This window comes from Chaetura pelagica, unplaced genomic scaffold (genome assembly GCF_000747805.2).
Source record: "Chaetura pelagica isolate M959 unplaced genomic scaffold, ChaPel_1.0 scaffold37, whole genome shotgun sequence".
NCBI lineage: Eukaryota > Metazoa > Chordata > Aves > Apodiformes > Apodidae > Chaetura > Chaetura pelagica.
Genome location: NW_009954567.1, coordinates 4,803,860 through 4,826,096, shown reverse-complemented (window position 1 = coordinate 4,826,096; position 22,237 = coordinate 4,803,860). Strand labels below are relative to the sequence as shown.

General features: G+C 37.6%; 1 protein-coding gene across 6 annotated transcripts in view; it reads right to left on the bottom strand.

Annotated features, from left to right (window-relative positions):
* The window catches only part of ERBB2IP (erbb2 interacting protein), a 67,027-nt gene extending 57,547 nt beyond the window's left edge, over positions 1 to 9,480 (bottom strand). For all 6 annotated transcript variants that reach the window (XM_010005372.1, XM_010005371.1, XM_010005373.1 and 3 more), the window contains exons 1-2: positions 9,292 to 9,480; positions 5,062 to 5,179 (exon numbers count right to left, since the gene is read on the bottom strand). In XM_010005372.1, the coding sequence (XP_010003674.1) occupies positions 5,062 to 5,179; positions 9,292 to 9,480 (307 nt within the window). The remainder of the gene's footprint in view (positions 1 to 5,061; positions 5,180 to 9,291) is intronic.
* Between the last annotated feature and the right edge of the window lie 12,757 nt (positions 9,481 to 22,237).

Here is a 22,237-nt window from a genome sequence, read left to right as displayed (position 1 = left end):
CACTCTTTCACAAAAATACAGATACTGCGTTTTTGTAAAGGTTCTGCCTTTACATGCAAATACACATCTAAAAACCCCATAATTACTTCTGCAGTGCCTTTTCTGTGTTACTAAGTCTAGGAAGAGATTTGTATTGAGCCTATTTCAGATATATACACTTAAATTCGACAAGAATTCAAGACCTTAACTGCACAGAAACTCCATTCTGTTTGTATCCTCTCTTACATACAGTGATAATGTTGTTCCGCAGAGACAGATCCTATTCAGAATCTTTAATAAGACAGACTATATAAGAAAGAAACACTATAAATGCTTGAACAGATTAACTGCCTATATTTAGGATGATTTATGACCTCTGTATGATGATATATTACAGTAAAACTACAGACTAAGGAGTCGGCAGCAGATCAATTACCTTTACTTTTATTTCACTATCATGAATGACATACAACTCTTGCTGCCATCTGCCCCTCTCCATCCCCCTCCCACTATAAGCAGAGAAATAGTAAACTTACGAGGATCTATTTTTGCATTCCTTTCTTACTTCTCCCTGTAGAAAATAAAACTTGGATCTGTCTCCCTATTGACTATGAATAATTCTCAACTCCTTGAAAAAAAATATTCCTAAATACACCAGATGGGCAACATAAGGCTACACCCTCTCCTGAATTCTCATTCTCCAACTCCTCAACTTCTGGCACAGCATGTACTGAAGGTAGTTTGCCAAGTCAACAGATGATTTCAAAACACTGAAGAAAAAAATGTATTTAATCTAAATTTACATCTGTTAACAAAATTATTTAAAATTACTTAAAATAATTTTATAGGCAGATATGCCTGGAGGCAGGGGTGTAGGGACTGTTTTCTTGGGTTTAGTAGTATATTTTACCATGAAGATTCCTTGCAATGCAGACTGACAAATTGAAATGTTTAAATTTGGTGTAAAATCACAGTGACAAAGAACCATTCCTTGACATCTATCAGACTACTGAAGATACAATTACTTCCAAAACACCATGTTTATTTTGGTCTTTCTAGCTATTTTCTAATCTTGCCTTTTAATCCTCCTAAGGCCTGAACAGTACAGAACTTAAAAAATCAGTATTTTTCTTTCACGACCTGCAAGGCAGGGAAAAATAGACCATCTCAGTGTTTACCACAACACTAACTCCACAGCACAAGTGAAATCTTACAGCAGCCTTCCAAAACCTGCACAGGGCCTATGGAAAAGATGAGGAAGGACTTTTTATAAGGGTAGGTAACAACAGGACAAGGGGGAATGGCCTTAAATTGGAAGAGTGGAGATTTAGGTTAGACATTAGGAAGAAATTATTCACTATGAAGGTGGTGAAACACTGGAGCAGGTTTTCTGCAGAAGTCGTGAATGCCTCATCCCTGAAACTGTTTGAGGCCAGGTTGGATGGGGCTCTGAGTAGCCTGGTCTAGCAGGAGGTGTCCCTGCCCATGCATGGGGTTTGTAACTAGATGATCTTTAAGGTCCCTTTCAAACCACATCATTCTGTGATTCTATGATTTCAAGCCCACTTCCTAGGCTTCCAGGAAAGCCCGATTTCCCTGGCAGTCAGCTCACCATCTTCTTCAGTATTCCAAATAACTTGATTCTAATAATCTGTAAAGCTAATCCTTCTGTCCATTTAAATACTCCATCATAAACCGTACATGAAAGCTTTCCTCTTCTTCAAAAAAGGTAAATATATTGCCTTGACAGTCTTTCATGTTGTCCTAGATGCAGGCAAAGGTTGGCATCCCAGAGCCATGAGGAAATTGTCCCCTAAAGGTTAATAAACCCTAAAAGGAACAGATTTCAGGGTGAAGAGTGGTGCTGTGGGTTTTTTGGTCCATGATCATTTTTCCTGTATGACTGTTAGTAAAGTAATTTAGACAAAGAGTATTTAAATCTTTAAATTTTCCTTTAGCTTCATAAATACAACACTTCCCTGCTTAGGTCTTACACTCTATGCTGCAACTCCTCTTGAGGATGTAATATAGTAGGACTGGGAGAAAAGGGCATCTCTCAATGCTTTCTAAAATGGAGAATATGTAATTTCTGGAACAGAAATGCAGTTTGTTTATTGTACCATTTGTTCAAGTATCATTTAATCTTTGTGACTAGGATGGCATCAAAGCTTCAGGTAAAAGCTTCAAAGCTGAAGAGTACTTGGCAAGAAGCAGTGGATTACTTCTGATACTAAGGTAACCTTAGGAATCAGGTTAAAGTAAAAGGACAACTGATGTATTCACTACCACCACAATACAGATCACCTATTGCCAAGACTAAAGGCAGAGTTAGTTTCAACTCTGTTCCATGCCTGCTGCAGAGACAGCAACAGTCTGATATTTTAGGCTACATATATGCCATGACCTTTTCAGCACACATGAATAATGTATTCCAAACCAGATGCTTGTCAAACATTTCTGCAAGCTCCACAACACACAACCATTAAAGGCTTGTACCCTGTAACTCAGCACATGCCTTGAAATATACTTCACAGAAAGACTAGGTACTTGGATAGAGAAGGAGTCAGATGAAGACTACTAAACAAAAAATCTTACCCAGTCTGGCTAAAGAGGGCCCAATTACAGAAAGTGCTGGACAACAGAAGGTGCTGAACACTGGGAGTGTCGAGGGAAACACGCATATCTGATGGCTTTCTGTACTTTACGAAAACTTCCCTAGGTTTCTGCTTTTGGTCACTATTGGAGTGTATGTACACCAGTATGGCAAACTGAAGACTAGCTAACTATGTTTCTAAAATACTGCCTTTAAAACTAAATGCATATTTGATTTAAAGTCATCTGCACTCCACGTATTAGTTCCACCCACATCAGGAGACAACACTTAGGGCATATCAATAACCCAAGAAAAATACAGGAACTATCACCTTCACTTGCCACAACCGCAGAAATCTGAAAAACAGAACTGTCATCTCTCATCATCCTGCACTAAAACTGGTGACTAATCTCCAGTAACTTATTTCTTTTTTCCTATAAATTGATGTGGGAAGTATAGGGATTGCTTTCCAAAGTCCACTGCTTCCACACTGTCTCCTTTCAATATGTAACAAAAAATGGAAGAATCAGAGATTTGGATCAGTTTTGCTAGTCAGAGAACTAGTAAAAACACTCCTATTTGGCCCTATTTTAGACAGACATCCGAACAATCAAGGACAGTGGGAAACTGAGCAGTAAATTCTTACCAAGAGAAAAGCAGACACAAAGGAATAGGCTTGCAGTTGTCAAGAGAAAAATGTTCTGTGGTTGCAATAGTACATAGGGAAACAGAAAAGGAAAGGCATTTAAGCCAACAAACTGAAGTATCAAAAATTACCAAATTTATTACAGAATAAACAGCACTATTTCTTACCTCAACCAATAGGGACAAACAGGGACTCTGATTTGTTGTTGTTTTTTTAATTGTACAGTGCTCTCAGGAATAGTGGGAGACAAGATGTCCCAAGTAAACAAGCATGTGACCTCAAAACTATTTTTGATGTACAATACGAGGCAGTGAAGCTATCCAAACTGTGATAAGATTGAGAAGAGGCACATGACAGTAGTTTAAACAAGCTTGTGTTCTGTTGTTTATCTGAAAAGTGTTGAAAATAAAACAAGCCCTAGAAAACAGAGCTTCACAGTTTACTCAGCATATCGTTCAGCTATTGCCTCTTTAAATTCTTTATATGCCTCAGAGGAACAAGTGCTCTTTCAGCAGCTCTCTGAAGGCTTAGCTAAAGGTTACACCATTTTGGATGGACAAGTAACCCTCTAGCTGGTAACTGACCAGATGCCTATTTATGTGCACAAGCCAAGGAATTCACTAGCACTAGAACTGAAATACCCTTTTGCTACTTTTAAGCCTTCTGCATTGACAACTTGTGTTGGAAACACTTAATCCTTTCAACAGTTCAATCAAGGACAAAAAGATTCTTTCTCTGTTGTGTGTCACTATGAGCAGCCAGTGTTCTTTAAGAAAGACTATTAATCCACGTGTACCAGGAACAGAACAGTGACAATCAGGTCACTTTATCACACTAAATGCTGCGTTCATTAGGCTGAAATAATAAAGTAATAGTTGAAGTACAGATTGGCTTCAATGGACAATCAAGAAGAATGCCAACACCTCAACAACTGAAACACTTTCTTAAAAAGCTGAACTTAATTAACTATGGAGTCATAATCATAGTTAGCCCACTGTTGGAATAAAATACTTAATTTAATATTATAAAAATCTTTGGCATATTTACTTAATTCTTATTTGCAAATATGATTTTCAGGGGGAGGTCCTCTTCACTTTGAATTAGTAAGACAAGTCTATTATACCCTCATTAATTAGAGTGATTAATTTTTTCTCTCTCAAATAAGAGAGAGACACAACTAAGTTTGACGACAATATAAGCTACTTCTGTTTCCTCAGAGTTGTACACATCTGCCAGCTTGCCAAAGCAGCACCATTATTAAGACCCTATGTATACAATGCTTGGCTGACAAAACATCTTCATTTATAAAAGGCTGGCTCACACAGAATGACAATTGCTAACAACTCAGACAAGTGAACTAGTCATTGTCCAAACACTTTTCCCCATGCAACAGAGGTTACCACCCCCAGAGCATGACAGAAAAGCAGCCAAGTTCTATTACAATTTTCAGACAGCTCATTAAAATAAACTGAAAACAATTTTCATATGAAACAAAATACAATAGAATTCAGCAAAACAAATTCTTGTACAAACTTCAGTATAGCGAAACATGAGGAAAGTCACTAAAAGAGGCACAGTAACTCTGAGTATGTGCATTTTGAGAGAACATACTTTGCAAAATCAGTTTTCAGTAATGAATCTGAAAGTACAAACCAGAGATACCATTAAATATCACAACTAGACCACAAAAGAGGATCTTTCACATTAAGTAGTGATTTAAAGCAGTAATTTTAAAATTTACTAGCTGTGTAGCTTCTAGAAATTATACTTTCGTTAGTGTTTTTGTACAGCCAATGGTGATTTGACTATTAATCGCCCCAATATAGTAAGCAAAGTGACTTACCATTCTTGCTGACATCCAGTTCCCTGAGATTAATGAGATTTGCAATGGATGCTGGCAATGTGGTTAGATCATTGTCTGGCAAACTCAGCTTGTGCAGAGACTGACAGTTAAAAAGTTGCTATTGAAACAAAGAAAAAAGTGAATGTGACTTTCTCTTGGTTTCCTCTATGTAGCTTTTGTTTTTAATCCCTTTAAACTTCTGACCTCACAGCTTGAAGGCCAGACTATTTAGAGTTTTTTACTACAAAACCTTGATTTAATTAGTTTCATTAAAAATTTACCAAGTTTACAATGCTTAGGCAAGTAAAAACCTGCCAAGAGTCACAAGCCAGCAGCTACATTAAACACTTCCATCAAATTCCTTCCAGTATGTCAGAAATTGTGACCTGCAGTTACACATGGTACTGGCAAAACATTTTCCATAATAGACATGCCATGTAGATACCACATAGGCAATTTCAGTTTCTTCAGTAAAGAAAAAAATGTATAGACACGTTTTTTTTAAACGTAAAGTAGTTCTGGAACACAGAATTGAGTAGGTATAGATTGTGTTTAAAAGTTTCCCTTCCATGCTTCCTGGCTCAAGCACACAAAAATCCAACAAAATTACAATGAAAACTAGTAGAAGTTTGATGTAAGGATATAGAAAGCTATCATCTCGTCTGTATATATGTGTCACAATTTGAATCAAATATTAGCTCAGAGACAGATCGCTTCCTATATGCAAGGTATTTTCAGATTCTTACCCAAAAAAACAGGTCAAGTAATATTACTTAACAGAAGAAAAATCCTGAAATTACATGTAGGAAGATTACAGGTAGTACAAAATAAATGTAAAAAATTGATTGAAAAGGTTAATCTGAATTGGTAACGATGAATATTCCTTTCCTGAAAATGCTGGATAAGACCATTCAAACATACCTGCAAACACAGGACATGTACTATGACTAAAAAAAAAAAGAATCCAAACCAACATCATAGCAATGGGCTTATTTCAACCAAAATTTCTTGCACCTCTCAGTTATGAGGCCATTATTTCAACCACAGACCATTCATTATTTCAAGCAAGGCCCATTCACATAACAGTTGCATATACCACCCCAGAACAAAAGCAGATATAAATTAGCACGTTGGACAGTTCAGGGAATTAGCTTTAAATTCCCTACTGACATTTCCAACTCCTTAAAAATATGCACCTGTTAGAATTAATTGATATCATTAAGGCTTTGTAGAGTTACAAGTTACTTGGGTTATTATATGGGAAGGAAAGCTCTGATGAGCTCATATGCTTTGAAGCCATTTTTGTATTTCTGTACTTCAAGCAAGAATATCTATTTAAAACTTACCCCTGAAAAAAATAAGCTGAAGTCTTACAATAACTGGAAATTTCCCCAATTAATCAGGTGAAATCAAATGCAGTACAAGGAATATCAAGTTCACTAAAGGAAAATGGGCAGGAGGAGAGTTTTGTATTGTGATGACTTTGTAATTCTTCCTTTTGTTCTTGTTCTTTTTTAATGTTTGCATATTCAGTGATTAAGTAGATCTCAATACTGTTAATTAAGGGTTACTTCACTGCAGAATTCCTATTTCTTCTGAACAGTGAACAGCAAAGTGACATGGAAAACTAAAACTGCTACAGTTTAAGCTTTCCAACTTAAATGCACTCTGTGGCACTCAAGGTAAACAGGGGTGCCTTTTCAGATGTGATTTAGCACACTTTCAAAACTGAGACTCCACACCAGCACTTTGTGTAAAGCAAAGTCCTTTTCTACCACCACCTTTCTCTTCCCTGCATTTTGCTTATGCTGCCTCCTTGGCTAATCAACTAAATTAAGAAGCTCTACTGTAAGAACCAATTTTTTAAGTATGCTTAAGTTCTGAAAAGACTGCAGCTAATTAAATGAAATAAATCAAAAAGACTCACACACTGACAGTCATTTTCAGAGATCAGTTTAACAAGACAGACCCAAACCAGTTTCGTTGTCGCATACACAGGGCAGCACAGATTGCAAATCAGAGATAAGAACAACCTATCAGGGGCAACAAGGAAAGGGAAGAGTTGGAATGTCTTAGCCAGGCTTCAGAAAGCTACAGATGGCCTAGTTAAGTATTATACCCTTTGTCTGAGATGGCTTAATTAGAAGCTTTTCTCACAATTAAAAGAATAAATAAAAGGTTATGTTAGGGAAAAGGCATACATAGTTCAAAACTCTGTCTCCAAATCAGCTAGAATAACTTCAAACATCACAGACCTTCCCTTAAAAATCTTCTGTGGATAGTTTTAAGATTACAATTTCTGTCAAATTATTTTAAAAACACTTCTATTATGTCTTCACTACTCCCTAATCTCTCTTTTTTTCTTGTACAGTGTTTCAATTTACATGTGGGTGTTTCATGTTTCTTGAAAATTGAAAAGGTACTAAAAAATAAGTCTAAAAAAAAAAGTTTATTTCTTAAACATAAGACTTATTATAATGTATAAACAAATTGACATGAGGCAAATGTAGGCTACTACAGGTCCCTGCAGTTCAGCAAAGAAAAGGAAAAAAGAAAAAAATAAATGTTCAAGCAGTCTGTCTAATCACATGGACAGTTTAAGGTTGGGCTAAACCAAGAGCAACGGGTAGGCAGACTGCTCACCTCTCAGATTATTCATGTAGCAGAAGTGGATTTCATATAAGAACTGACTAATGAAATCAAATAGCATATAACATAAATCAAAACCCAAGCAGAGAAGCCACTTTTTCTGGTCAAAAACACCAATATACATCCATTTGATTGCTACAGTACAGCCTCTATTCCTTTTTCAATATTAGTAGAAGAATTTTTTTAGCTACTTATGAATTTCGAAGGAAGATGTTTGCTTAGTTCTTATGATTTGGGAAATAGGAATTTAATCCAAGAGTTCAGAAAATTTCATTTTTTTTCTTTTTTGGCCAAGAAAGGTATTTTATTCTCATTTTTAAGCATTTATTTTTATTATTTTCCAGTAAAAAATGAGAGACAGGAATGAAGTTCTGAAATAATCAGAAAAAAACTCAAAAGTCGATACAAAGTCTTTAAAAGCAAGCTGTTAAAACATAAAGTGACTAACCCCAGAGTAAAGAAACACCTGCTTGGGAACAGACAGGAATAAAATAGCAGAAGTTCTAAACTGTAACAGATTTTGACAAAATGTCTAGTTTTAACTTATATGCTCATAGTTCCATTCAATTTCCAGATTTTCATTGATGGCTTCTCAGAAGCATTTAGGGGTGCATTTTCTAAGTCAGTTTTACTGGAATCCAAGGCTTTTGATAACTGTCAAGTTACTATCCTGAAATTGTTTTATTTCCTTGTTTCATTTATCTTTCAAAAAAAAAAACAAACCAGCAAAACTTGAAGTGATTATAGCAAACTTTCAAAAAATATACAGTTGTCCTGTGTGAAAGTGAAGATTTGCACACAATTGTCCCAAAACAATTTTGCATACTAAGTATTTAAGTACTATTTGCATATTTAAGTACTTTCATTTTTCATTTCACCAAGACAGGACCTAGCAACGGAAAAAAGTCTATTGCAATGATCACTTGGTGCTTCTCACAAGTCTCACTGGCAAATTTGTTATTTTTTTTCTCTAGTATCTTACTAAGTAAGCATGCAGCTTGTCTTCAAATTTCAGAACCACAAATATTAATTCCTACAATGAAGATGCAATCAAAGTAGCATTCCAGCTCTCTAGTTTTTGAACCTAAGTAAACTGAGATACTTCAGAAAGTCTCTTCAGCCATGTACTGATGGAAAAAGCAGGACTTTAAGTGAATAGATACTTTGGGTTGTAGCTATCTTTTCTTAGCACACAGATAGGAATGAGCTGTAAATCTTGCTTCTTCTAATCGTCATATGTTATCAGAGATTCACAATAATGCTGCAATTTTAATAAAATTAGTCAGTTTGAGCAGACAGCCACAGAACTAAATTAGCCAGCCTTTTCTGTGTACGTCTTTTGGGCTTGATCAGTTGCTTAAGCAGTTTCATCCTAATTCATGCAGGAAACTGGTCAAGCTGGAATGCATAAAACATTCCTTCTACCAGGGCTGCTTCTTCTAGGACCAATATTTACTTCAAAATATTTGGCAAACTGCAGCCCAAAAGCTTAAGTGGGAAGCTAGATAACTATCAGCTTCTATAACGCTGATGAAGAAACAGTTAATAAATGTACCTAAAAGGAAAGCCACCCCGACATACCTTTGGAAGCTCTTCAATCTGATTAGCATCCAAATAGAGTTCTTCCAAGGTCTTTTCAAAAGTAAAAATCTCCTTAGGCACCTGTTCCAGGCTGCAGTGAGAATAATCAAGTGTAGTGACTGTTTCCTCCTCTCCACGAAGACAACGGCATGGCACCAGCCGAACGAACAAATTCCGCTTTGTTGTCATTTTCAGGCACTGTGAAACAGAAATTGGTCTATTTAAAAAAAATACAACTTCCAAAATACTCACATGGGCAGCTTCTCAAACTTCCACTGGCTGCTAAATACTTAAAGAAAGAAGTGTATACATACCTGCCTGTGTGCACATATACACGAGAGAGAAAAGGGAGAGGGAATATTTTCTTTTAAACACAAATCTGCAGTGGAATTAAATGGGATTAAAATACCAACAGGCCCCAGAAGATGATGTAAAAATTTATCCTGCAACCTGTCACCTGCTAACACAGCCCTACCCTGCAGACAATCAGAGCTCTGAAGTGTCAACTGTGTTTTTACAACACGGTTTATCCCTATCTTTACAAATAACCTGGAATATTTTTGCTTAATAAACTCCACCCTCTACAGAGCATTATTAAATTGTAGCTATAGGAAAGCTTTTTTTTTTTTTTTTTAATTATTATATTCAAGTACCTTAATTTGAATTTCTTCGTCTAAAGACAGAATACAACAAAAAGAACCAGCATGGTTTCTACTAACTATTGTACCTACTGGTTAACAGTAAAGGTTTCAAAGTGCACAGATAAAGAAGTGACCTCTTTTTGCAACTCCATTCAGTTCAGAAAACTTTAACACCTCTTTCTGTGGACACTAAAACTAAGGAAACTTCACCTTCTTTATGGAAATGTATCTTCCTTCCTTTAAGCTGAATCATTACTACAACATTCCCCTCTACTCTCCGTGGCTTCTATAATATTCCTACTCAGCAGGAGACACTAAGCCTGACCAGTGCAAACTGACTAGTTGATTACTGACAGCATACACCAGTTCTGCCTCTCTTCTCCTCAGCAAGAGCACAAGTCTCTTGTCTCTAGGTCTCTTGCCTGTAATTAGCAAAAAATTGTCACAAAATTCAGAAACAGCCATGTTCAAAATGTCATCTCAAGTTTCAAGTCTGGCTGTGGATGACAGACTCAATTTTTCAGGAAAGACCAACATGTGCAGACAGAAAACAAAATCATGTAAAGCTTCATTTTCTCAGGAAATTCGTCTAAAATTACGTAACTTTTCAAAACAGCACCAAGGATTTATTTTCTTAAGCTGCTGGCACTCCAAATTAAAGTAGGCACTTTTTTAATCTCAATTTTTTTGGAATTGCAGGGATTATACTTCAGCTTCTGGATTGGTGACAGGAAACTTTCTTCTCCAAATGCCAGGAAAGTCTCACAAACACATTTAGCAGATTGCACTTCAACTTTCAGACAGTATGTTACTAATACAGGGAGAAAAAAATAAATAAATACTTTGGCCCCTGCATGACATGAAGTCACAAACTGCGAGACCCCTCTTCTCACTAAGATACGAAAAAAAGTCACACACTTGGATTTTCATCTATGAGCAGCTAACTTGCCAAGTACTTCACAGTATGGTTAATTTATATGACAACAGGTGGAGGGACTGATGTACTGTAATGTTTTCACTAAATAGAAGTACAATTTACCACTCAGCATGGATGCAATTAGATTCTACAATCATTCATTAAAAATATGGAAGAAAAGTCTTAAAGATAATAGTGGGATGTCAAGACTTCCCTTCTAAACAAAGCTTCAGAGTTGTTAGGATTTTGTGACACTGTTGATTATCAGAAAATCTAACACTTCCCATAAAACTCTAGCCCATGTCATCTAAAAATAAAAATATGTAACTGTATTGCAATGCAAAGAGTTTAGAGTACAAATTCCACACTAGGGTTTTCTACAGAATGGGAAAGTCAGCAAACAAGACAGCCTCCTGCTGCTCTCCTGCTTCTTCCACAGGAACACTGCAAATACAGATCAGTAAACAAATGCCTGTACAACATTAGTGTTGGGCTGTATCTCCAGCCAGTTATGTCAGTTAAGGTACCTAAACTCACAGCTCATATCTCAAACCAAAATAGCCGAACTCATATTTAAATATCAAATAAACAACATTCTCTCAAAACCACAAATTTTACCAGCTTGAGCATCCATCTAATTATAACACTTCAAAAACCAAAATGAACGAAGAGAACTGCATTTAATAAATGTAAGAAACTACATAATGTGATTCAAAATTTGTGTTATGTTTGTTCAAATTTTACTTTTCCATATTTGAAGAACTGTTTAGCACTGTGTTCTACAACTGAGATGGCTGCCAGTACTAGAAAATGGCAGTGGCAGGATATGTGCTGCAAGTATTCCACAACACCCCTCTTCTGCAATATATATTTATATATACAGACAGTCTGACAGACACCACCCTCCCTATCTGTCTGTACACCTATCTTGCGGTCAGTTACCCAAGCACAGCAACTGTAATGGAAGAAAGGAAGTATGTCCTACAGAAGAGAGTCCCCCTGTTACAAGTACCAAAGACAGGAAAATGTGATGTCACGCAGAACATGTGCTTTTCTTACACTTCTCAGAAGAACTTCTCCATAGCTAGTTTGGGTAAATACATAGAAGGTAGTAGGGAACATGAAATACAGCGCTTTTTCCCTTCCCACAAACCAGGGAAGTCTAGCAAGAAGAAAAATCTTTGTTTAATAATCTACCCCAACATCAGACCATCTGAAGGCATCAAATCAAACAATGTAAAATTGCTTTGCAGGCCTACAACACTGCAATAGCTTATTTTTCTCCACCACTTAACTCCAGATTTTTAGGAGGCAGATCTACTAAAGGGCTCACAGGAGGGGAAAAAGAAACCCACAAACAAAACTTCCTTGTTCCCTAAACCATTAAAGCCAAGTTTACATCAATGTCAGTGTTCACAGCCAACAGAGGACAAAAATAGAATTTTCATACAGTTTTGTTTTGAGTTTTGTTTGGTTTTTGTTTTCTTTTGGGTTGTTAGGGGTTTTTTACTTAGTGAAGGAATAGGAAGGAAAAAAACCCTTTTTCTGCAATCATAAGCTTTTCTTTGTAATCATTAAAGAATCAAATGCTGAAAGGCACTGCAGCAGAGTACTTGTCCCCCAGCCTCATCCATTCATAGCCCTCCCCCGTGCCTCATAGAATCATATAATGGTTAAGGTTGGAAGGGACTCTATACATCAGGTTCCAACCTCCCTGCTGTGAGCAGACACCTCCCACTAGACCAGGCTGCACAAAGCCTCATCCAACCTGGCATTAAACATCTCCAGGGATGGGGCATCAGCAACCTCCCCAGGCAACTTATTCCAGTGTCTCACCACCCTCACAGGGAAGAAATTCTTCCTGATGTCTAGCCTAAAACTCCCCTCTCTCAGTTTAAAATCATCAACCTTTGTCCTATCACTACCTCCTCTGATGAAAAGCCCCTCCCCAGCTCTCCTGTAGCCCCTTCAGGTAATGGAAGGCTGCTATAAGGCCTCCCCAGAGCCTTCTCTTCTCTGGGCTGAACAGCCCCAACTCTCAGCCTGTCTTCACAGAAGAGGTGCTCCACGCCTTTGATCATCTTCATGGCCCTTCTCTGGACTCTATCCAACAGCTCTATGTCTTTCCTGTGCTGAGAGCTCCAGACCTGTACACAGTATTTCAGGTGGGGTCTCACCAGAGAAGAGCAGAGGGGCAGAAGCACCTCCCTGGCCCTGCTGGCCACACTTCTGTTGATGCAGCCCAGGATGTGTTTGGCCCTCTGGGCTCCAGCACACACTGGTGGCTCATGTTGAGCTTCTCATCTGCTACCACCCCCAAGTCCTTCTCCTCTGGACTGCTCTCCAGCCATTCTCCCCCAGCCTGTATTTGTGCCTGGGGTTGCACCAACCCAGGTGCAGGACCCTGCGCTTGGCCTTGTTGAACTTCATGAGGTTGGCACTGGCGCACCTCTCCAGCCTGTCAAGGTGCCTCTGGATGGCATCCCTTCCCTCTTAGGTGTCAACCACACCACACAGCTTGGTGTCATCAGCAAACTTGCTGAGGATACACTCAGTCCCACTGTCCATGACTCCAACAAAGACATTAAACAGCACTGGTCCCAATACTGACCCCTGAGGAATGCCAGCTGCCACTTGCCTCCACTTGGACACTGAACCATTGACCTCAGCTTCTCTGGGTGTGGCCATCCAACTAATTACTTACCCATCAAGAGGTCCATCTGTCTTAGGATCACACCTATGGATCGGAGACACTACAGTATCTGTAGTAAGCTCAAAAATAGGTGGTTTAAACTACACAGATGTGTATTTCAGTGAAGTAGAATTTTACTCATCCATTTAAATTCCACAATAACTACAAAAGATGGGACAAAGGAAAATGTTATCTGTTGACGTGCCTACATCCTGAAGGTAGCAACAACTATGCAGGGTTCAACTGTAGTGAAGGCTACTATTCTGTCAAGTCTGAAATTTATGAGAAAAACTGTTTTCTGATGCACGTAGGCAGTGTATATAAATATAGTAGAAGAGTATGCTCAAAAAGAGAGGAAGATAAAGAGTTCACAACTGAAAGACATTTGCTGTAAAACTGTAGACAATTTAATAGAATTTATGTCAAAATTTCATCTTATTTTTTTCTGCCTTATATCTATATAACTGGATTAATAGGTATCACTTCTTAACTACTCTGTCCAGTTCGAGATCATGAAAGATTTGGAGCACTTTGAGAATCGATAAGCAAGACTAAACGGGCACTTGTTCAAGAAGGTTGCAATACCCAACAACAAAAATGAGCTCTTCCATTTTGTAGCTGAGGGCTCTCTACTCCTATACACGTTTCCCCCTTCCCAACTGATCAAACAGCAGGCAAAGCATCAAACAGCAGCCTCTGATTTAATTACAGCCATCAGCCCTCCACTGTAACAAGCCAGTGAAATAAAAATTGAGAACAGTGTAATTAATCACTATCTAGAAAAAAAACATATACTGGAGAAGCTAGAGCAAAGCAAAGACTGTAATTCTAACAGAGCTGTACCAAAAGTGGACTGTATCTATCTGGTTCAGCAACCTTAACTTCCTGCTAGTTTCCCTACCTCCTCCCCTGAGTGGCACAGATGTACAGGCAATGGGGGTTGCAGCCAACACATCACATGTTGTCTCCACCAGTCACTCCTCATTACAATCTCCCCTACTTCAGTGTGGAGTCCCACCCACAAGAAACAGTCCCTTGCAAACTTCTCCAACATAAGTTACTCTCATCATTTGCAGTTCTTCACAAACTGTGAGAGTCCCTTCCACTGGGTGTAGGCCTTCAGGAACATACTGTCCCAGTGTGGGTCCTCCACAGGGTCACAAGTCCCAGCATAAAACCTCTTCCACTAGGGCCACAGGTCCTGCCAAGAGCCTGCTCCAGCACAGGCTTTCCAAGGGGTCAGAGCCTCCTTCTTGTATCCACCTGCTTTGGAGTGGGGTCCTCCACTTGCTGCAGGGTAGATATCTGCTCCACTATGGACCTCCATGGGCTGCAGGTCAGTGTCTGTCCTACCACATACTTGCACTGCAGGCTGATAGCCTGCCTGACACCATGGTCTTCATTACAGGAGGCAAAGGAATGTCTTCTCTGGCACTTGAAGCAACTCCTCCCCCTTCTTCTTCATTGACCTTGGCATCTACAGCACAGTTTCTCTCACATAGTCGCACTCCTTAATCCTGGCTGCTGTAGTGCAGCGGTTTTCTCCCCTCCGTAACTATATTAACAGAGAGATGCTACCAAAATCGTGACTAACTCAGCTTTGACCAGTAGTGAGTTCATCTTGGAGCTGGCTGGAACTGGCTCCAGCAGCTCCACCCAACATGGGGGCACCACCTGGCAAAGCCACACCTGTAGCCACCTTGCTACCAAAACCTTGTCACCTACACCCAATAAAATCTTTAAATAGTGAAACTTACTTTTACTGAATAGAATAAAAATCACTGGAAGCAAAAAAGCAAAGGATCAGTTTTACAGACCATGACCTATGAAAGAAAGCAAAATCAACCGCAAACTTGGATACATACTAAGTATTAATCCAGAAGACAGTGCAACATTCAGTGAAACACCTTTTTTGGATCTCTCTGATGATTTCCTGCACACCTCTGTCATTCAACTACTTGGTGGCCCAACAGACACTGTACATCTGCCAGAATCCTATGGGTTCAAACCAATGAACAACCCCCACCTCCCAAAAAAGCCACCCCACCACAAACCACACAGCCCCCCAAGTACCACATTTATTTGAAAATTCTGAACTCAAATAGAATTGAAGTTCACAGCATTTTTTTCCTCATCTCTTGTTAATTAGCTGTAAAAGCAATTGTTTCACTGTACCATTACTACCTTAAATTTCCTGTCTGATGCTAACAGGATGTGACTGCTCTAAGCTGGTGACAGCACTTTTCCCCCCTCTCAAGCCTTTCAAAAGGGCGTTTACCAGTTACAATAGCAGCAGAGCTGAAAATTAAATCAGCTATCCAGCATTCATACGGAAAAACAACTAGGCACAAAAATACCTGTTCAGATTCTTTCTAGCCCACTCCACTACCTACAAGCAAGTTTAGAAGTATGGAGCTGAGGATATGCAAACATGGGAGAGGGAAAAGATTATGTTGGAAAGGATGTAATCCAACATGCAACCGAGAAACACAAGGCAGCAAGGCAGCTTATTTGCCCAACTAATGAAAGTCCCAACATACTTCCCCTGAAACAAAGAATTATGAAAAAAATATTTATTAAGGACCTTATTTAATCCACTAAAAACAAAATTTAAAAATAATTTATTACTGCCTCTACATTAAAAAGTCAGTATGAAATTAAGCTACTTATATACTTAAAATATATACAAAGTGTGGCCAGCAGGGCCAAGGAGGTAATTCTACCTCTCTACTCTGCTCTGGTCAGACCCCACCTGGAATACTGTGTGCAGTTCTGGTGCCCTCAGCACAAGAAAGATACAGACCTGTTGGAAAGGGTCCAGAGAAGGGCCACCAAGATGATCAAAGGCTTGGAGCACCTCTGCTGTGAAGACAGGCTGAGGGAGTTGGGGCTGTTCAGCCTAGAGAAGAGAAGTCTCCAAGGAGACCTCATAGCAACCTTCCAGCATCTGAAGGGGCATGCAGGGAAGCTGGTTTTAAGGCCAGGTTGGATGAGGTTTTGTGCAACCTGGTTTAGAGGTAGGGTTCCCTGCTCATGGCAGGGGGGATTGGAACAAGATGATCTTTAAGGTCCTTTCCAACCTTAATGATTCTATGAAACTGGACATGAAATATGAACCAGTCTGTCTTTAGAGATGTAAAAGGTTTTTTTCTTTATAAAGAAGCAACATGCACAACAGAAGACACAGGGTATTTGTCTTGCTGATTAAAGATGTTATATTGTGAAAACTCACAGCACAATTCAAATTAATCTCTTTCAGCTAACAATGGTACTAGTCCTTGTGAATTTCAGGGGACTGTATCTCAGTACTTCAAGAAACATCCTCAGCTCTTACAGTCGAGTAAGAACACAATTATCCTTCATTCTTTAACCTTAGAAATTACTTGGCACCTCTTGCTCATCAGCAAATCACTCCCCTGAAATCAAATTCAGTCCTCTTGAATGAGAATGACGAGTCTTAATTTTACAAGAGCAATCAACACCTTGTAAACTTCAGTTTGGAAATCTGTTTCTCTGCAATCGTTTTTCTCTCCTTTAGGAGATTAAATTATGGCTCAAACCTGATAGCCAGTGACAAGGAGCTGAAACATGAAAGGACAGCACATACTGAAAAGAGATTGCCTCTCTGTAAGAGGTACTGGCATTCTCTAGTTGAGGTGTCAAAGCCTCATTTGGTGACAATGGTAAGTTAAGGTTATTTCACCTCATTCTCCCTCTCACCCAGACAATTTTTTTCCTACCTCTTCTAAAAAAAAAAAAAAGTATTTTGCAAACTGGATTGGTTATGCTATTCATTTCACTGGATGAGACTAACAAACACTCGCATCAATACAATCCAATGAACTACAGTGCTGCAATCTAGGGGAGAGAACAAGCAGTAGGAAACAAAAGGGATTTTGGAACCATTTCACCATTTTCATGCAAAGCTGTAGGCTGAGCCTCCTCATTCCTGATATGAAAACAATGCTCAACAGCATCCATGGCTGTGTCCTCACACAGACAGGGAACACCAAAAAAACAGATTATACTTGCTCACATGCAGCATTCAGAGCAAAAGAAATAAAAGGCATTACTCATGACACAACAGTGGTGAATGGTAGGAACAAGAGGAGGAGTATGTCAGACTAAATATAGTGAATAATAAACATTTGTTCAATGTAAAAATATGAAGGATGCTCGCTACATTTTTTGAGTAAACAAAGGGACCAGAGAGGACAGAAATCCAGCATCTGCTAAAATATAAGCAAAACAAGCAATACTCTACTCCTAGTTTGCTAACATAAAAACCTCAAAGCTTGTCTTGGGTTAATTACTTTCCAAGCTCTCAATGTGTTTTTTGTTTTTTGTTTGTTGGTTTCTTTGTTGGGTTTTTGTTTGTTTGTTGTGGTTTTGCTGTTTGTTTTTTTTTTAAAAAAAAGGCCCAGGAACACTCAGAAACAGAAACACACACACAGTCATCTCCAAGAGCCAGGGCAGCAAGATAACTTGAGGAAACTCCCATAAGGGCAATGTCAGGTGTAAATTCTAGACACATTTGCTTAGATTATGTTTCATTTACTCTATGAAGTAAATTCTAGTCAGATTTCAATTTAGTATTCTATGTTGTTTTGCCTTAAAATATTCAGAAATCCTTTACACAATTAAGATATGAAGTTATTAAAAAATAGTATTTTTTAAAATTTCTTTACTGACATGTAACAGTGTTGACATTATGAAGAATATTTTGTCGGTTCAACAAAAGCATTTTCCCACTTTACCAAAACTAGAGACTATCTATTTCTTTCAACAGTTATTTTCCACATTAGATATTTATCTAAACTGCATATGCTAAAACAAATCTGAAGACATACTAAGACAAGTAAAATTCATCTTAAGTATATCCAAATAAATCTTTGGAATATTTATTTCTACTCATTTCTGTAAGCATAAAAAAAGCAGCAATACAGCAAAGCAGTCAGTGCTTGGGGCTTTATCATGCCAAAAGCTTAAAAATTACAAAACCAGACTGACTTTGTGAAAACACAACAGAAGTATTTATTTTAAATTGAAAATATAAAAAGAAAATCAAAAAACTCTTGGCAAATACCTATATAATAAAATAGTCTATTTCCACTATAGCCTTTAACAGGAATTCAGCAGTGTTTAGCATTTTTATAGTCCTGTTGTAAGGTATCAGTGAGGCCCAGGCATGTGAGAGCATACATCTCTAATTTAAGGTAAGATCCATTACAGAAACATCCTTAGCAATAAAAGAGAATGAGAAAAATTACAAATTAAGTTTGCAGTAGAAAATAAATTTAAAAGGGTTCAGATACCCAAATACTTGTAATTTTGGTGCACTTCTAAAATAATTAATTGATTTTTCATATTAACACTACCTTGTAACTACACATTAACACACACACCCTCTGTCACCACACAGCCGCAACCAGGGTTGTTGCAACTTAGTTCTCACACATTTCCTTATGCTCTTTTTCTGAGGCAGCCCTGAAAGCTAACTTGCATCTATCCAAGTAAGTGCCACTACAACATTTCATTTGAAGAATGGTCTCTAATTGTATACCATTAACAATGATACTGAGATTAGCATTAGATCTAAGCTTCATTGCTGATGTTCAACTTGATTGCATATTCTTTGGATATGTATTTGTAGTGTTACTAAGGAAACACTAAGAGGAATAAATTGATTTTCAGAACAGCTGTACTTGAGTCTCACCCATTTCTCCTCTCCAAATTTAAAAAAAAAAACAAAACAAAAAAAAAAAAACAAACAAAACAAACAAAAATCCCACCATATAAATTCAAGGATATCTGCTGTGACAACCTCAAGTTTGAAGGAAACTGCATAAAGCCTGAAACCCTCATGGTAGATTCAAGAAACTGAACTTTTTTTAAAGCCATAACATTGATATGTCGGTATTTCAACACTGATGCATTCAAATCGCTAAAGAATTCCTTTATATTATGGAACTGAAATGTTTGGGTTTTCCTGTTTGTCACTTTAAAGTTAATACATAGCCAGAAACATGAAATATTTATCCCAGTAGGATCATGAAGTGTGAACTCCACCTCCCACTAGCCACCATATTACTTTTTTTTACTTTTTTTTTTTAATATGCAGTAGAAATTATCACAGCTACTGTACAGCTAGTAATCAGAGCTTCCTGGTACAGCTAGCTCTACCAAGCCACTTCAGAATTGCTTTGCTTTCAGAATCCACTAATTTCTACATTAAATAACTCAAAATTCTTTCATTGTTGCTGTGAAAAAGATCCATGGAAACCAACAGGACAAGATCCTGACTTTCCACACAAAGAAAACAATGAAAATTAAACACACAGAGCAACCAGACTAAGAGATGGTAAGCCTCTGGAAGAGGTATAAAACCATACTAAACCACTTATGCTTTGGGTTTAGTCCTTTGAGGGATTATGTTTCGATCTACTATATGAGAGAATGCTGTGCATCACATATTGTGAACATGTATTCAAGCAGAAAGTAAGAGATACTGCCTTAATTCCTCCAGTTGTAACAACACAGTGAAAAGACATGAGAACAAGTGTAGGGGAAGTGAAGGAAAGAGGCATTGCTAGTCATTTTCCCACAGGAAGAAACAGACTTAGGGGAGCAGTAAGCACAGCTGAAGCAGTGCAGCAACAGCATGGTTTCTTAGCTCAGCAGAGAATGCTAAAGCACACAAAGCCTACAGTCTTGTAGACTGCACAGAAGGCTGGAAAACATGAGCATCTGCACATGCTTCTGTCTTCTTAAATAGGAGCTGTTTGTAGCAATGTCATATAAAACATGCAGAAGAGTTTCTATGTTTTAAATTAATATTTTATAGTAACTCTCCAAATTTAGAGTCACTAAAGTGTCAATATTTATTAGTATTTTCACAATCTGAGCAGCACTATAAATAAAACCAGAGCAGATGGAAGCTGCATTGCTCTCTTGTTGTTTTGTTGTTGTTTTTTCATAGGGAGGTGTGCAAGAATGACTCCTTAACAGAAATTCACAGAGAAATTCTTAAGAAAAACTATTCTATTGGCCATTCTTTTTATTCACAAGAAATACTTGCCTCTAGAAATTTTTACAATATGGCGCATAAACAACTCAGTGCCATCTGCACTGGCATCATTTAATAAAGAAAAGGGCTCATTCTGAACATGTGCTTCTTTTCCAACAAGCTTTGAACAGAAAATTTAATTTTATTTGGCTGAATACCTTAAGTATGCTCTCTAGCTAAAGAATGTTAATATATCAGTTAGAGGGAAATTATATGATGGGATGCTCACCCAGGTTTTAGATCAGTAAACCAAAAAGACATTAAGGGGCCCAACAAGCAACCGAAGCAGCTTTTCAATCAACTTTTATCAGGTTTTTTCAAAAAATACATTTATCTTCCCAAAGAGCTAACAAAAAAAAAAATAAATTTGAAAAAGAAGTATAAAATACTAAAGCTCTACAAGCCAAAGCATTTATTAATGAACATTAAGCATTGCAACAGACTTATTCTCCTGCAACTTAGTTTTGCATGTATTGCCCTTTCTATACATGAGGGCAACTATATGTAAAAATATACAATAGATTTAGGTCTTCAACAGATACTTATAAATTTAAGAATTGTCTTCAGAATAACATGAGCAGTGATACAGTGTAAAATTAAAAAGCTTTGTTGGTGATTATTGCAACATACGAGTAAAGAAGCGGATTTCTGTTTTAATATATTGTGCATTTGGGCCGAACAAAAGAAATGTAATGTACTTACCACTGTGTTACTTTTTTCTCCCTGCTGCTTCTTCCCTGAGCTTTCAAAGCCAACATTCTGTTTAAGACAAAGGTACAAAAGTTTTAGTTAATGCTAGCTAGTTAAGAACAAAGTGACATTTCAGTGTATTGAAAGACTTCCAAAACATTAAAAATTACAGATATACTTTTAGGGGAGATGATTTTGTATGTGTAACAGTAAAAAACATTGGTTTTTATCCTCCTTTCATTTTATTTTATAGCATACTGTCTACAAAGTTTTTTCATTTCTATTCCATTTTAATTGCCATATTCAATTATTGTATCTCTTATATTAGACATCTCTTGCACAATCTGAAGACCACTAAGAAAACAAACACCAAAAATTAACAGAACATGAAAAAAGCATACTTCTTTAAAATTAACTTTAGGAAATTTTTAGACAGTTGCAACTAATGCTGCCTTCACTGAAGTACAGCAACTACAAACAAAAACATCCAGCACATTTGACTGAACACATTTGAAATTAGTGGCTAGACCAATGGAAAGAAGAAATTTTTCCTCCAACAAAGCCAGAAGTAGAATTTATCTTCAGAGGTATTAAATGTCACTATGGTTAGTCAGATCATCTAACTGAGCATGAAGTCATGCAGAAGAGCTAAGAAGCTGAGTCAGTTAGAGTGTAATCTGTCAAATTTGTAGTACTTAGGAAAAAAAATAATTTTTTGGGAGCACAGCTAGTATCATAATTTCATTTCTTTCCAATAAAAAGCAGAACCAGCCCATCATAAAATTATTATAAGTTTATCCTTCAAAAAGCACTATACATATTTAAAATCAAAATTGTTCCAGGCAGAATGAAAGTTCCATGGTTTGGGGTTAAAAAAAAATGCAAGCAGCAGCACAGTCACAGAACACAGACTTCAGAAATCAGGATTGTAATAGCAGGAA